This window comes from Lissotriton helveticus, chromosome 7, assembly GCF_964261635.1.
Source record: "Lissotriton helveticus chromosome 7, aLisHel1.1, whole genome shotgun sequence".
NCBI classification, from domain to species: domain Eukaryota; kingdom Metazoa; phylum Chordata; class Amphibia; order Caudata; family Salamandridae; genus Lissotriton; species Lissotriton helveticus.
Genome location: NC_136068.1, coordinates 415093078 through 415109410, shown reverse-complemented (window position 1 = coordinate 415109410; position 16333 = coordinate 415093078). Strand labels below are relative to the sequence as shown.

General features: G+C 46.9%; 1 protein-coding gene across 6 annotated transcripts in view; it reads left to right on the top strand.

The window, feature by feature from the left end:
• Window positions 1–16333, top strand: part of NFATC2IP (nuclear factor of activated T cells 2 interacting protein) — a 748854-nt gene that overhangs the window by 406155 nt on the left and 326366 nt on the right. For all 6 annotated transcript variants that reach the window (XM_078652306.1, XM_078652304.1, XM_078652305.1 and 3 more), the window contains one exon: window positions 15382–15505. In XM_078652306.1, coding sequence (XP_078508432.1) covers window positions 15382–15505 — 124 coding nt within the window. The remainder of the gene's footprint in view (window positions 1–15381; window positions 15506–16333) is intronic.

Genomic DNA, 16333 nt, shown 5'->3' with positions numbered 1-16333 from the left:
GCCGAGGAAGTCTGTCGATTCCGATCTTCCAAAATCGAAACCGACGCCCGAGGAAGGGGCCCCCAAGAAAGATGGTCGGCACGGATCAGCGGCTACGGCGCCGTCCAAGCCTGCCAAGGTCGGCTCCAAAGAGGCTACGCACAAGAAGTCTGCGCCCCGGCCTCAAGAATCGGAGGTGCCGAAGACGGTTTCCGCGCCCAAAGCGCACAAGGCCCACGTGGACATCGGATCCGAGGGACCGCTCAAAGCATCCTTGTCGGCGACGAAACCCACTGGCAGTGTACCGTCCCCCATTGCGGAGTCCCTGCAGAGAATCAGGGAGAAAGCCTTTGCTCCATCGGCTCCGATGCCATCGCCGCAGCCGCAACAGGACGCTCCGGCAAAGCCTTCTGGAAAACTCCTCTTTCTCTTGCCACCTAAGGAGGCGCCGAAAGCGTTTTCGACGAAATCGGCTCCGAAACGGGGTTCCTCGCTGGCTGACCCTCTTCCACGTCGTGTACTCGAATCGGAAGACGATTCAGAGCATTTCATCGATGCTGCCACCGGCAAGCTGACACTCTATAAAAGGAAGATCACTTCTGAGCCGGTGGACCCCTACATCATCCCACTGAAGAAGAAGAGGGTGCCCCTTGACGCCTCAGGCCTCACGGAACCGATTCAGCCTTCTCCAAGACGGAGCCCTACTCCCTCCCCAGAACCCTCTGTGGGCGAGGGATATGATGAGGATGAGCAGTACAATTTCCCTGTCGATGAACCTGATGTACAACCGGATTCATACGACGACACTGGTGACCAGAACACCCAAGGTGTGGGCCAAGACCCGCAGACCTTTAATGCACGTGCATCCCCGACTGAGGACTCAGCAGGATTTCATGCACTAATTGAAAGGGCGGCGGCCAATCATGATGTGGACATGCATGCCGACCCGGTTGAGGAAGACTTCCTTTTCGACACCTTTGCAATATCTGAAAGGACAGTAAAGACACTTCCTATGCTGAAAGGTGTCCTCAAACATGCTGGGGACATTTTTAAGGAACCTACGAGGGCAAGAGTGGTCAACCCTCGCATTGAAAAGAAGTACAGGCCTGCACCTGCGGACCCCGCCTACATCCGGGGACAATTGCCACTGGACTCTCTTGTGGTTGCCAATGCCAGGAAACGTGCCAACTCCCAGACAACGGGTGAAGCTCCTCCCCCGGATAAGGAGTCCAAAGTGCTGGAGGCAGGAGGCAAAAGAGTGGCTGCACAGGCAGCAAACTTTTGGCGCATCGCAAATACACAGGCGCTCCTGGCGCGTTATGATAGGGCGCACTACGACACCCTAGAACAGGTTATACAACACCTGCCCCCACAGTTCCAAGAAGGCACCAAAATGCTTATTGAGGAAGGAAAGCTAATATCAAACGCAGCCATCAAGTGTGCACTTGACGCTGCGGACACAGCTGCTAGGGCTATCAACACTAGCGTTATGCTGAGAAGACAAGCGTGGCTCCGCATCTCAGGGTTTAAGCAGGATATTCAGACAACAATTCTTAATCAGCCAGTCAATCCTGATAGTCTGTTTGGTCCGGATGTTGACACCACCCTAGAGAAAATAAAGAAGGACACAGAAACTGCTAAGTCCATGGGGGCCCTACAGTCCCAACAGTTTCGTGGCAGCAATTTTCGTCGCTCAGGTGCACGTGGAGTCACCAGAGGACAAATGGGTCAACAATCCCAGTTCTCCAAAGGTGGGGCGCAATCCTCGTTCACTAAACAGAACAAGGGAGGTTACAGGAATAACAGCAACAGAGGTCGCGGCAGAGGTAACAGCTCCCGCACCTCTACTCCAAGCAAACAGTGACTTTCTGTCACTGCCCCCCGACCACCTAACACCTGTCGGGGGGAGACTGCAGCAGTTCCTGCCCGTCTGGAGAAACATCACCACAGACAGGTGGGTGCGACAACTAGTCCAGTATGGTTATTGCCTAGAGTTAAAATCCACTCCACCCAACATCCCACCGAGGCAAAGGCCTATGTCCGCAGAGCACTTGCACTTATTGCAGCAGGAAGTGGTGGCGATGCTGCAAAAAGGCGCAATCGAACTCGTGCCGGTGGGGGAGGAAGGCACAGGGGTATATTCCCTGTACTTCCTTATTCCAAAGAAGGACGGTTCTCTCAGGCCCATTCTCGATCTACGTCCCCTCAACCTGTACATACTGTCAGAACATTTCCATATGCTTACACTGCAGCAGATTCTTCCCTTGCTAAACCAGGGAGACTTCTTAGCAACCTTAGATCTCAAGGATGCTTATTTCCACATTCCACTACACCCGTCACACAGGAAATACCTCAGGTTCACTATTCAAGGCAGGCACTACCAGTTCAAAGTCCTACCCTTCGGAGTCACAACAGCCCCGAGGGTGTTCACCAAGTGTCTAGCGACAGTGGCGGCGCACCTCAGGAGGCAGAATATCCATGTCTACCCCTACCTAGACGACTGGCTCGTACAAGCCAAGTCAGAGCAACAGTGCGCCGCAGACATGTCGACTACAATTCACCTTCTTCACGATCTGGGTTTCTCCCTAAATTACCCAAAATCGCATCTTCAGCCGGCACATGTCCGGCAGTTCCTGGGTGCTACGATCAACACCCTGACAGCCATGGCTCAGCCAAACCAAGTCAGAATCGACAGCATTCAGTCACTGATCCAACGATTCCGACCAAGACACTCCCTGCCAGCGAGAGTGTTCATGCAGTTGATAGGCATGATGGCCTCCTGCATCTTCATAGTCCCTCACGCACTGTTACATATGCGCCCGCTCCAGGAGTGCTTAGCGAATCGGTGGACACAGGCTCGTGGGCAATTGACAGACCTAGTGTTGGTTACCAGTCGGGCATACGACTCTCTGCATTGGTGGACTCCACACAACCTTTGCAAGGGCCGACTGTTCCAAGAGCCCGTGCCGCAGATTGTCCTGACAACGGACGCATCTCTCCAGGGATGGGGAGCTCATGTGCTCACTTACACAGTGCAGGGACTATGGACGACGCTGCAACAGAAGATGCACATCAACTATCTGGAACTGATGGCAATCTTCATGGCGCTCAAGTCCATTGTACATCCGAGCAACAAGGTCGTGCTAGTCCGGACGGACAACATGACCGCGATGCACTACATTCAAAAGCAGGGGGGCACCCACTCGCCACAGCTGTCTCATCTGGCTCAGAGCATGTGGAAGTGGGCCATTCAGAGGAACATTTTCCTCATGGCAGAACACCTCCCGGGCAAGGACAATCAGATGGCGGATCTGCTCAGCAGATACAGCCATCAGATGCACGAGTGGGAGATACACCCTTCTGTTCTCCACCCGTACTTCCAGCAGTGGGGTCGTCCGGAGATAGACCTGTTCGCAACAAAGGAGAACGCAAAATGCCGACTCTTTGCCGCCAGGTTCCCTCACCCACAGTCGCAGGGGAATGCGATATGGATGAACTGGTCAGGCAAATTTGCGTACGCTTTTCCGCCAGCCCCTCTAATACCGCTGGTCGCAAGAAAGCTAAGGCAGCACTCCATGACCCTCATCCTGGTTGCTCCAACGTGGGCACGACAGGCTTGGTACACCACGTTCCTCGAACTCTCAGTGGTGCCGCATCAAAGACTGCGCCTCACGCCCAGTCTTTTGACGCAGAACCATGGAGACATTCAGCATCCAGATCCACAACAGCTCAACCTGGCGATCTGGCTCCTGAAGTCCTAGAGTTTGGATACCTTAACCTACCTCCAGAATGCATGAGTATCATCAAGGAGGCGAGGAAACCAACTACTAGAGCATGCTATGCTGCTAAGTGGAAGCGTTTTGTCATCTACTGTACGTCCAATGACATCAACCCACTAGATGCATCTATCCCCAACATCATCTGCTATCTGTTACATCTCTACAAGTGCAATCTGGCGTACACTTCCATTAGGATACATCTATCAGCCATAGCGGCTTATCTTCAGAACAGGCAGCACCTCTGTCTTCAGAGTGCCCGCCATTAAAGCCTTCCTTGAAGGTCTGAAGAGAGTCATTCCCCCAAGGACACCACCAGCTCCGGTGTGGAACCTCAACGTCGTTCTCACCAGACTGATGGGACCACCATTTGAGCCACTGCACTCGTGTGAGCTCCAATTCCTTACGTGGAAAGTGGCTTTTCTTATAGCTATTACGTCTCTGAGGCGTGTCAGTGAGCTGCAAGCGCTCACAATCACAGAGCCATTCATTCAAATTCATCCAAATAGGGTAGTGCTACGCACTAACCCCAAATTCCTTCCGAAGGTGGTGTCACAGTTTCATCTCAACCAAACTATTGACTTACCAGCATTCTTTCAAAACCCGCAAACGGTGGCGGAAAGAATGCTCCATACCTTAGATGTACGGAGGGCGTTGATGTACTACATAGACAGAACACAACCCTTTAGAAAGACAAAACAACTCTTTGTTGCCTTCGCACCACAACACAAAGGCAACCCAATTTCCAAAGCAGGGATAGCCAGGTGGATTGTTAAGTGCATCCAGATATGTTATCAAAAAGCCAAGCGCACTTTAACAATACCCCCCAGAGCGCACTCCACACGCAAACTGGGGGCATCCATGGCTTTCCTAGGGAACATTCCTTTAGAGGATATTTGCAGAGCAGCCACGTGGGTCACACCACATACCTTCACAAAACACTACTGTGTTGATGTGCATTCCAAGCAGCAAGCAGCTGTAGGACAGGCTGTTCTCAAGATACTTTTTCAGGTTTCTGCAGCTGGCACGGGCAACCGCCGCTGATGGAGGGACTGCTATGTATTCTATGCTAAGATATGAATTTAGCAGCCCACATGCCTCGAACTGAATATGCTACTTACCAGTATGCATCTGTTCTTGGCATGTAGGGCTGCTAACATTCATATCGCCCACCCTCCTCCCCGGTGCCTGTCGCAGCTGCAGATATACTATTGTATTTATTCATTAGCATGGACATCCTTTACACTTTTCACTCCATCTTCTGCCACAATGGCGAAAAACAATCTGGGGATGGAGCCGATGCCCATGCGCACTGTAGTCCAGGGGAGGAGCCACCTATCTCAGGATACTTCGAAGACTCTTCCAGGACAACAATGTGCAATCATCCGAGCCCAACACTAGGCGGCGATCTAATGCTAAGATATGAATGTTAGCAGCCCTACATGCCAAGAACAGATGCATACTGGTAAGTAGCATATTCATTCCACATTCCATTACCCCCAGCACATCGCAAATACATATGGTTTGTGATGGCAGGATTACATTACCAATTCAAAGTACTACCTTTTGGGGTCACAACTGCCCTTCAGGTATTCACCAAATGCATAGCAGTTGTAGCAGCATATTTGCGCAGACAAAACATATAAGTCTTCCCCTATCTGGATGACTGACTTATTAAAGCAAATTCTCCTCTATGCCTACAACACTCGCACTACCATAGATCTGCTCCATGAGTTAGGTTTCAGCATCAGTTTAACAAAATCTCGCATTCAACCTCAACAAATTCAGCCGCATCAGGGAGCCATCCTCCACACCAACTAGGATTCACTTATTCCAGTATAACAAGAATTCAACATTTTCAAACAGTACTATTCCAACTTCAACCCAATCAGCAAGTCACAGTAAGAACAGGCATGATGGCTTCTAAATTTCCATAGTACCCCATGCACAACTAAGCATGTGCCCGTTGCAGGAATGCCTAGCACAACAGTTGTTTCAATCACATGATCAATTACAAGATCTAGTGTTAAACCACTGCACTTATCACTCTGCAGTGGTGGTCCAACAACAACCTATTAAAGGGGCTTCCTTTTGTAGACCCTGTTTCCCACATCACTCTGACAGCGGATGCATCCCTCACAGTTTGGGGTCCACACTTACAAGACCTTAGTCCAGGGTCTTTGGGATTCCAAGCATCCTGTTCTCCACATCCACTACCCCTAGAGCATCAAGCTGTTCACCTAGCATTGAAAGCGTTCCTATCTCACAAGATCAGCAAGGTTGTCCTAGAACAGACTGAGTATACATTAACCAATTATTACCTACAAAAACGGGTAGGGGGCAGACTCAACTGCTCTCACGCCTATCTCAGACCATTTAGTGCTGGGCTGTACATCACAAGATTCATCTGTTAGTGGAACACCTTCTGGAAACAGACAACAATTTTGCTGACCTCAGCAGGATGCAGCAGATTGTCCACAAATGGGAACTCCACCACCAAATCTTCCTCCCGTACTTCCACAAATAGAGCTGTGTGCAACCGCAGACATCGCGAAATTCCCAGAATTTGCCTTCAGGTTCCTACACCCACTATCCAAGGGCAGTCTTCTGTGGATGAATCGGTCAGGAATATTTGCTTATGCTTTTCCTCTGCGCCCTCTCCTTCCGTTTCTGGTTTGGAAACTCAGGCAAACATCTCTCGCTCTCATAATAGTAGCTGGTTTACAACTCTACTAGACCTCTCAGTAGTACCCCACTAGAAGCTTCCCAACAGGAAGGGCCATCTCACTCAGAACCTTGGAGAAATCAGGCTACCATATCCCAAGACATTCCAACTAGCGATATGGCTCATGGGGGCATAAACTTCAGCTACCTCCGCCTCCCGCCTGAATGTATGACCATTCTCAAAGCAGCTTGTAGACCTACCACAAGGGCATGCTTCGTGGGTAAATGGTGAAGATTTGTTTGTTACTGTCACACTAAAAAAAATGAATCCATTTAAAGCCACTTATCAAAAAACATTATGTTCGAGGCATATGAGCTGCAGATTACACACTATGAATAGATGGCCACCTAATGTTGGGCCCGGATGTTTGCAGTTCGTTTTGTTGTAGAAAAGTCTTTGGAAGTCACGGGATAGGTGACTCCTCCTTTAGATTATATTGCACATGAGCATCTGCTCCATCCCCAGATGTCTTTTTTCCGCCACCGGGCTCGTATGTGTTTCCAGCACTCCGTGTTGGAACAGATTTCCGTCGCCGCGCAATCCTCACCAGCTTCGAGAATTCAGTTTAGAACGCGTTTCCGATCGACGCTACTCTATCAACATCTGGGACTTTGATTCAGGTCGCCGTTGAAGGCCTTCGGGCCCAACTAGGCCTCGACTCCAGCTAATGGAAAGGACACCATTTAAAAAGTGTCCACAATGTGGGTCGAAGTTTCCCCACACTGACCTTTATGAGGTGTGTAACCTTTGCCTCTCCCCGGAGCACGAGGCCAGAGACTGTTCTGCTTGTGCCTCCTTCTGCTCCAAGAAGACGATCCGGGACCGAAGAGCTCTGAGAACAATGGCTCAAAGATCTTCAGCTCCGATTCCAGGCTACATCTTCAAGGAAGGAGTCGACGTCCCAGAACAACATGGCGTCGACAGCAACTCCGAGACAGAAGATTCCGATGTCGAGGACATCACTCCAGCGCAGCGGGTCGTAAGTAAGACCGTCGACCCCCCCAACCCTTCCTTGACACACCCCAAAAAGGCTCCGGTCACACCCTCGGGCTTGGGTACACACTGAGACACTGCTTCTATTTCCCCACCTTCGGGCCCGGCTAAGAAGCTAACAAAGCCTTCAGGCGACTCTGGCTTGAGTCGACCTCCACACGATGCCGAGGCACAACTACTGGCACCGAAAGACACCATCAGTTGCCACGCCCACATCGAAACCATCGGCACCGAAACAGGCAGTTACTACCTCGGCACTGAAACAAAGGTCGGAGCCAAGCAAAGCTTCGGATCTGAAGAAACATCCCGATCCGAAACCTTTATCTGCACCGAAAAAACATTCGGAGTCGAAAAAGATCCCAGCTTCTCCTGTAAAAGGCATTACCAAAAAAACAAAAGACGCAACTTCGGTGCCGAAACCTTCTTCTACACCAAAAGATCACAGTTCTGCAGAGGACTTATTTCACCCGGACCCTGCACAAAAAACTTTGGTGAAAGATCCAACTACTGGTAGAGTAATTTTAAGCTCAAAGAAATGACCACTAGAAACACCAGCACCGGCTCCTCCTCCAAAGAAGGACATAGCTACTTCCCTGCTAAGAGTGCCTTCCCCTTCTCCTCCACCTATGCCATCACCACCTATTCCCCTGCCACAGCATTCCTCTGAATGATAATGGGGATGATCGCTCAGATGACATAGGGGTTAACCCAGATGATCCATCTATTACCCCAGGCTCACCTGACCCATGGGACGATTATAACACGCCAGACGTTCCAAATGTCCCTCAAGATGACATATACCCCTCTAGGCCTTCCCTGCCAGAAGACACTATGGGCGTTAATCAGTTGGTACACAGAGCTGTGCAATATCATGGGGTGGATATGCATACAGACACAGTAGAGAGACTTCCTACTAGATACATTTGACAATGCACAAAGATCTTCATCCATTTTACCCATGAGTTTTTCAAAGACCCAGTTAGAACTCGGGTCATTAACCCAAGAATAGAGAAAATATAAAGCTGCAACCTCAGATCCAGCTTGCATTAAAGGCCCTGTTCCCCTAGACTCGCTTGTAGTTTCAAACGCACGCAAAAGGGCTAACTCACAAACGTCAGGTGAGGCTCCACCACCTGACAAAGTCTAAACTCCTCGATGCGTCAGGAAAGAGAACTGCCTCACAAGCAGCAAACATGTAGCGTATCGCCAATACACAAGCATTATTGGCTCGTTACGACCGAGCACACTATGATGAACTAGAGTCTCTCATGCAGCACCTCCCGGATAAGTACAAAGATCGAGCTAATGAGCTTATCCAGGAAGGGAAAAATATTACTAACACCTCAATTTGTTGTGCACTTGACGTAGCAGACACCGCCTCCAGGGCAGTTAACAAGTGTTTTGCTGTGTAGACATGCGTGGCTACGCATATCTGGTTTTAAACCTGAAGTCCAGAGTGCTATACTCAATCAACCCTTTGATGAGCAACACTTATTCGGACCCAATGTGGATGTATCCCTCGAAAAAAATGAAGGATACAGACACAGCAAAATCTATGGGAGCCTTGCAGTCGCAGGCTCCCAGACGTTCATTTCGACGCTAATCCTAAACGGGAAACAGAGGATATGCTTCAGACCCACCTTCCACCTCCTGCAAAGCCCCCACACAATCTACATATAGTAAGGGAGAGGCAAGACCAACAATTCCCGCTCTGCCTCCACCCCTACCCAATGACTCCCTTCCCCCGCCCCACTCCACTCCGGTTGGGGGAAGACTACAGCAATATCTACCAGCATGGGAAAACATCACATCAGACATGTGGGTGCTTCAAATAATCCAGTCAGGTTACTGTTTAGAACGAACATCCACCCCCCCCCCCCCAACATACCACCCAAACAGCGTCCAATGTCACAAGAACATTTGACACTGCTCAGACAGGAAGTGGTATCTCTCCTGCACAAAAATGCAATAGAAATAGTTCCAAAACATCAGCTCAACAAGGGAGTATACTCCTTATATTTCTTAATTCCAAAGAAGGACGGACCTCTGAGACCTATTCTAGACCTCAGACCTCTAAACATTTACATACAGTCAGACCATTTTCATATGGTCACACTTCAACAAGTCCTTCCGCTCCTGTTACAAAACGACTTCCTTGTAACTCTAGATCTCAAGGACGCCTACTTCTACATTCCTATCCGCACAGAAAATATCTCAGATTTGTGCTAGACGGGCAGCACTACCAGTTCAAAGTGCTCCCATTCGGAGTCACAACAGCACCAAGAGTGTTTACCAAATGCCTAGCAGTCATGGCAGCACACTTAAGAAGACAGCGGATTCACGTCTTCCAGTATCGGGACGACTGGCTCATAAAAGCAAGCTAATACGGCCAGTGTGTACAAAACACTCACGCCACAATTCTACTACTCCACAACTTAGGATTCACAGTTAATCACACCAAAGTCACATCTGCTACCCTCGCACATACAACAATACCTCGGTGCTACAATAAACACCAAATTAACACTAGCTTATCCCTCTCCACACAGGATAACAAGTGTACAAACGCTACAACAAAATTAAAACCACAGCACTCGCTTCCAGCTCGAGTGTTCATGCAACTCATAGGAATGATGGCATCTTACATATTTATAGTACCTCACTCAAGACTGCAAATGCGTCCACTTCAAGAGTGCCTAGCACGACAGTGGAACCAGTCTCCTGGTCAATTAACAGACCTAGTGTTGGTAGACAGTCTGAATCATCGCTCTGCAATGGTGGAGCACAAAAAATCTTTCAAAGGGCCGACCGTTCCTAGAGCCAGTTCCCCCAAATAACCATGACAGCGGACGCGTCGCTCTCCGGCTGGGGAGCTCACCTACTGCATCACACCATGCAAGGCAGGTGGACACCGCAACAAAAGCTACTCAACATCAACCACTTATAGTTGCTAGCGGTCTTTCTAGCCCTAAAAGCATTTCAAACTCAAGTGTCAGGCAAAGCTGTCTTAGTCCACACAGACAATATGACAGCGATGTACTACATAAACAAACAAGGTGGGACACTCTCTCTGCAGCTCTGTTAGCACAGCAGATATGGAGATGGGCTATACCTCTAAAGATCTTCCTCTTAGCCCAACATGTCCCTGGAGTTCAAAACACCATGGCAGATCTACTAAGTTGACAGACACAGCAAATCAATGAGTGGGAACTTCATCCGCAAGTTTTTGAACCGTTTTTCCAAATGTGGGGACAGCCTCACATAGACCTCTTCGCCACCCACGAAAATGCAAAAAGCCTAAACTTCGCCGCCAGGTACCCACACCCATTGTCCAAAGGCAATGCGATATGGATGAACTGGTCAGGACGATTTACGTACTCTTTTCCTCCTCTCCCGCTACTTCCATTAGTGGTACGCAAACTACAGCACATTCCCTAACACTCATTCTAGTTGCTCCAACTTGGGCCAGACAACCGTGGTACACCACACTGCTGCAACTATCTGTGGTGCCACACCAAAAACTAAGGCTATCGCCACACCTATTAACGCAGAACCATGAAGAGATCAGACACCCTGACCCAGCTCCGCTCAACCTAGCGATCTGGCTCCTGAAGTCCGTTTGGTTACCTTAACCTTCCTCAAGAATGTATGAACGTCGTCAAAGAAGCTAGACGTCCCACTACCAGAGCATGTTATGCTGCTAAGTGGAAAAGGTTTGTGATATACTGTCAAAACAATCACATAAACCCCCTGGATGTGTCTATTCAACACATGATAGGATACCGCCTACACCTTCAAAAGTGTAACTTAGCATACACATCTATCAGGTTACACCTTGCTGCTATAGCAGCATACTTACAAAATAGGCAACATCTATCTCTTTTTAGAGTACCAGCTATAAAAGCTTTCATGGAAGGGCTGAAAAGAATAATCCCTCCCAGAACACCACCTTCACCAGTGTGGAACTTGAATGTCGTTCTCACACGGCTCATGGGGTCGCCCTTTGAACCTTTACACGAATGTGAATTGCAATTCCTAACTTGGAAAGTAGCTTTCCTAGTAGCCATTACTTCTCTTAGAAGAGTAAGCGAACTGCAAGCATTTACCATTCAAGAACCTTTCCTGCAAATGCATCATAACAAAGTGGTTCTTCGTACTAATCCTAAATTCCTTCCAAAAGTAATTTCACTATTCCATCTAAATCAGTGTGGGGCTGCCCGTATTCTTCTCGCAGCCACAAACAGTCGCTGAAAGAGCTCTACACACTTTAGATGTTAAGAGTGATACTTTATTACATAGAAAGAACACAATGTTTTCGCAAAACAGCTTTTTGTGTCCTTTTCACCACCACATAAAGGAACTCCCATATCAAAATCTGGAATTGCAAGGTGGATTGTCAAATGCATACAAATCTGTTACCAAAAAGCCAAGCGTACGTTAATAATTCCCCCAAAAGCCCATTCTACAAGAAAGTTAGGGGCTTCTATGCCATTCTTAGGGAACATTCCCTTAGATGACATATGCAGAACAGCTACATGGTCTACACCACACACATTCACAAAACACTATTGTGTAGATGTGCAAAGTAAGCAACAAGCCACTGTGGGCCAGGCTGTACTAAAAACTTTATTTCAAACAACTGCAACAGATAGGGGTGGTCGCCGCTAAGGTGGGTACTGCTATACAATCTATGCATAGTGTGTAATCTGCAGCTCATATGCCTCGAACGAAAAATGCTACTTACCAGTATGCATCTGTTCTTGGCATGTAGAGCTGCAGAGTTACACACGCCCACACGCCTCCCCGGCTAACTTTATCTGTTCGAGTATTATCTTAATTAGATACAAACTACCTGCACATCACTACTTCTTGTACAGCTCCATCACTTCCCTAATGGCGAAAAACAATCTGGGGATGCAGCTGGTGCCCATGCGCAGTATCATCCAAAGGAGTCGCCGCCTATCCTGTGACTTCCAAAGACTTTTCTACAACAAAACAAACTGCAAACATCCGGGCCCAACACTAGGTGGCCATCTATGCATAGTGTGCAACTCTGCAGCTCTACATGCCAAGAACAGATGCATACTGGTAAGTAGCATTTTCCTTATCTAATGCATTCACAGGTCTCTGGACTCTCATTCACATCCATTACATTACATCTGACATCAGTTGCTGCCTAGTTGCACATTAGACAACACCTGTCTTTATTCAAAGTACCAGTTATTTAGGCCTTCATGGAGCAGCTTAAAAGTGATTCCTCCCCAGGATTCACCTGCACCCTCCTGGAATATGAACATTGCTCTCACTAGACGCATGGGTCCTCCATTCCAACCCCTACTTAACTGTCCCTTCAAGTTTTTCTCCTGAAGGTGGCATTTAAAATTGCTATTACATCACTATGACATGTTAGTGAGCTCTGGACATTAACCTTAGAAGAACTCTTCCAACTTCATAGGGACAGGGTGGTCCTTCACACCAACCTAAAATTCCTTCAAAAGGTTGGCTCCCACTTGCATCTTAACCAATCAATTCTGCTGACCGTTTTCTTTCCACAACCAGAATTAGTTGCAGAAAGGGCTCTCCATATATTACATGTCAAAGAGCCACCATGTACTACATTGACAGAACTAGAACTTCTAGAAAAACAAAGTAACCTTTTGTTGTGTTTTCGCCTCCCATAAGGGAAAGCCAATATCTAAATCCAGCATAGCCAGCTGGATAGTGAAGGGTTTTAAAACATGTTGCCTTAAAGCTTAAAAGAATTTTACCTGGAGCACTCTTTACTCTGATAAAAGTTTTCTATGGCTTTCCTGGGCAAAATCCCATTAGCTGACATATGTAAAGCAACTTCATGGTCTATACCACACAGTCACAAAGCAATATTGTGTTGATGTTCTAGCATGCCAACAAGCTAATGTACAACTGGCAGTGCTGCCTACACTCTTTCAAACAACTACAACAGCCACAGTTTAGCTTCCGCTTTGAGGTGCACTGGTTTACAGTCTATGTAAAGTATGTGTATCTACAGGTACACATGCCTCACTCCATCCTGGACACATGTGGCCATTGCGGTTACATTCTTTTTTGTTGCTATGCATGGACATCTTTTTACTACACTTACTTTACACTCCGTTCTTACCTGCCTGCGAGAAAACAATCTAACAATGGAGTCGATGCACATTTTCACCGAGAAGTCACTCAAACTCGTGACTCCGAAGAGTTCTTCGAAGTAAAACAACTTGCCCACATCTAGATACAGCACTACATGGTTGCAGTATGCACTGCATGCCGAGAACAGATTCTTTCAGGGTAAGTAACATAATCCTTCTATGCACTTATCTATTGCCCTATGCAGTAAGGGCAAATAAGACTCAAAGTCCTAGTCTTACCATATGTTTTATTTTAACCGGGCTAGGCTGGTGTATACTCCTAATGTAATGTCCCTCTTAACTGGGAATGAGGCTCAACTCATCCAAGTCTTGGTGGCATATCAAACAAACCGGGTACTTGACCCTTGGTCTCTCCACGCTCTACTTGTCATGATTGGAAAAGTAAACTACGTATGCTGGTTATATAATCTGGTTTCTTGAAAAGATTATACAGTGCACTGATTTGTTCGTCACATGCAAAGTTAACAACGCATTACTATGTTTTCAGTCCAGAGAAGAAAAGCAAATGGAAAAGCTGAACCTGATCTTATGACTGCCAATTCCCCTCTAAAGAGATTATAAAAGAAAGATTGGTAATTGGTTTACCAGAATAGAGACAGATAGTGACAGTTCAACGCTAACCAGGGCTTTTTAAACAGTTAAGCCTTGGCCAAGCCTGGAACTGTACTGGCACGTTATATCCAAACCTTTCAATCGGAAGTTGTACTTCCAATACAGAGTGGGAACCTTGCCTTTAAGAACATATATAGCAAAATGGGCCAAATCAAGCAGAAGTAAATGCCCCTATTGCAAGGCACTGGAAGAGTCCTATGTCCACGTCCTGTTTGTTTGCCCTGCCTACTCTGGCCCTCGCAAAGCATGGCTGACACAATCTGTAGGAACTTGGTTACCAGAACAAGTAGCATTGCTCCAAGAATATTGTGCACTGACACGCTGCTGTGTATTACAATAGCAGTAGCCAAGTTCCTAAGTTGGATGTGTAAAATTAGATCTCGGACTACAGATGCTATTTGAAAAACATCAAAAACTTTATTTGACTCTGTTCCAGTTATATATCCGTGGTAATGTCTGAAAACAAGTTCCCTGAGCTATTTTTACCCACTATGGCTCCTAATACCAATACGATATGCACTCTTTTTTAAAATTCAATAATGCTTTTTACCTGGATCATGTTTGCTGTATGTAATTTTAACGCTTTTTATTCTTTGAACTTACTATATTTTAATGTTGAAAATTATGTTGCATTATTGTGATTTTTTTTTTTTTGGGCAAAAATTGTCGAATAAAGCTTTGGAAAAAAATGGACTGCTAAAGTCTTTACCATAAGCTGCTATTTGCGAGTCTGTGCATAGCATTTTAGTCTTTAAAGGAGTCCTGTCGCTAAAGAAACAAATTGCAAATATAGTTTTTAGTCATTACATTTTAATAGCCATATGTGACACAACCGTCCCTCCAGAGGGTCTGCATTAGTCCTAAATCCTACACGAGATGCACATAGGCAATGATAGAAGGTACAAATATGCAGTCTTGTTCATTGTCGGTGCATGGAAAGCATTGGATGAAGCTGCGAGGCCTGAAGTTCCCTAGGTAACTGCCTCATTACAAAGTGAGGAAAAAGAACTAACTTCTGGCTCAGCTACTATATGGTAGGATATTGCCAATGTGAATCTTTAATCATTCAAGCCAATATAGGTAAGTTGCTTTAATGGCAGTAATGTTTTCTCATTCTCTCTGACAGATGTGGAGAATGATGGTTTTGGCTCCCTTCCGAATATACAGTCTCACCAGTGCTCGAAGAGCTTACCGCTGTATGAGCTTACAGATTCAGAAGATGAAACCCTCGAGATGAGTTCTGCAGAAAAGTATGTGATGGTGGTTGATAGCTTTCCAGTATTCAGTCTTAATTCCATGCATCCTACTCTCCTTGACTGTCCCATGGGTGCATACCTACTCCTCTTAAAGCGTCACTTGCCCATAAAAATGTGTTGGCTCTCTCATTCTTTACTTCTTGTCTTCTTGCTAGGCTCTTTCCTTTTGCCTGTCGGCCTTCTGGCTAGAGAAGGGGTTACCTCTTACTTAATTCCTCTGAATTCATTTGGGTTAAGAAAAGGCTGACTCACTCTGGAAGGCTGACGATTGTACACTTTAAATAGGTTATTTTGTGAATCTCTCTTCAAAAGAGCTGAATAATGCACATCCACATTCGTGACATTTGTAAACTTTCACTTCTGATCACTGTCCTCACTGCTCAGAGGACTGCCCAGAGTTTCAACTCCACTGAATGAGAGTTGAGGGTGGTTTGCGGGGAGAAATGGACTAAACTGGCAGACCTCAGGGCTGGCGCAGTGAGTGGCTACAACACTTGCTGACTAGATAACTGCATTTATTATCTGTAGATGGACTTGTATGGCTGTTTTGACACCCTTCCTACCTTCATACATGTAACACTTTGTGTGCCCTAAATTGGTGATCTAGGTGTAACTTTGAATGTTTTTTTTCTGTCACATAATGGCATAGGACAGCGCAAAACCACTTGTTATCCTAGACATCTAATAGAGTACCCTTTCTATAACATTTGCAGCTCTTCTGCCTGCAATTGTGATGGGGGAGATTGGGTACATTAACTACTTGGCTCGCTAACTTGCTCAAAGTATTTGAAACTTTTTGCTACCATATTACACCTTTATATG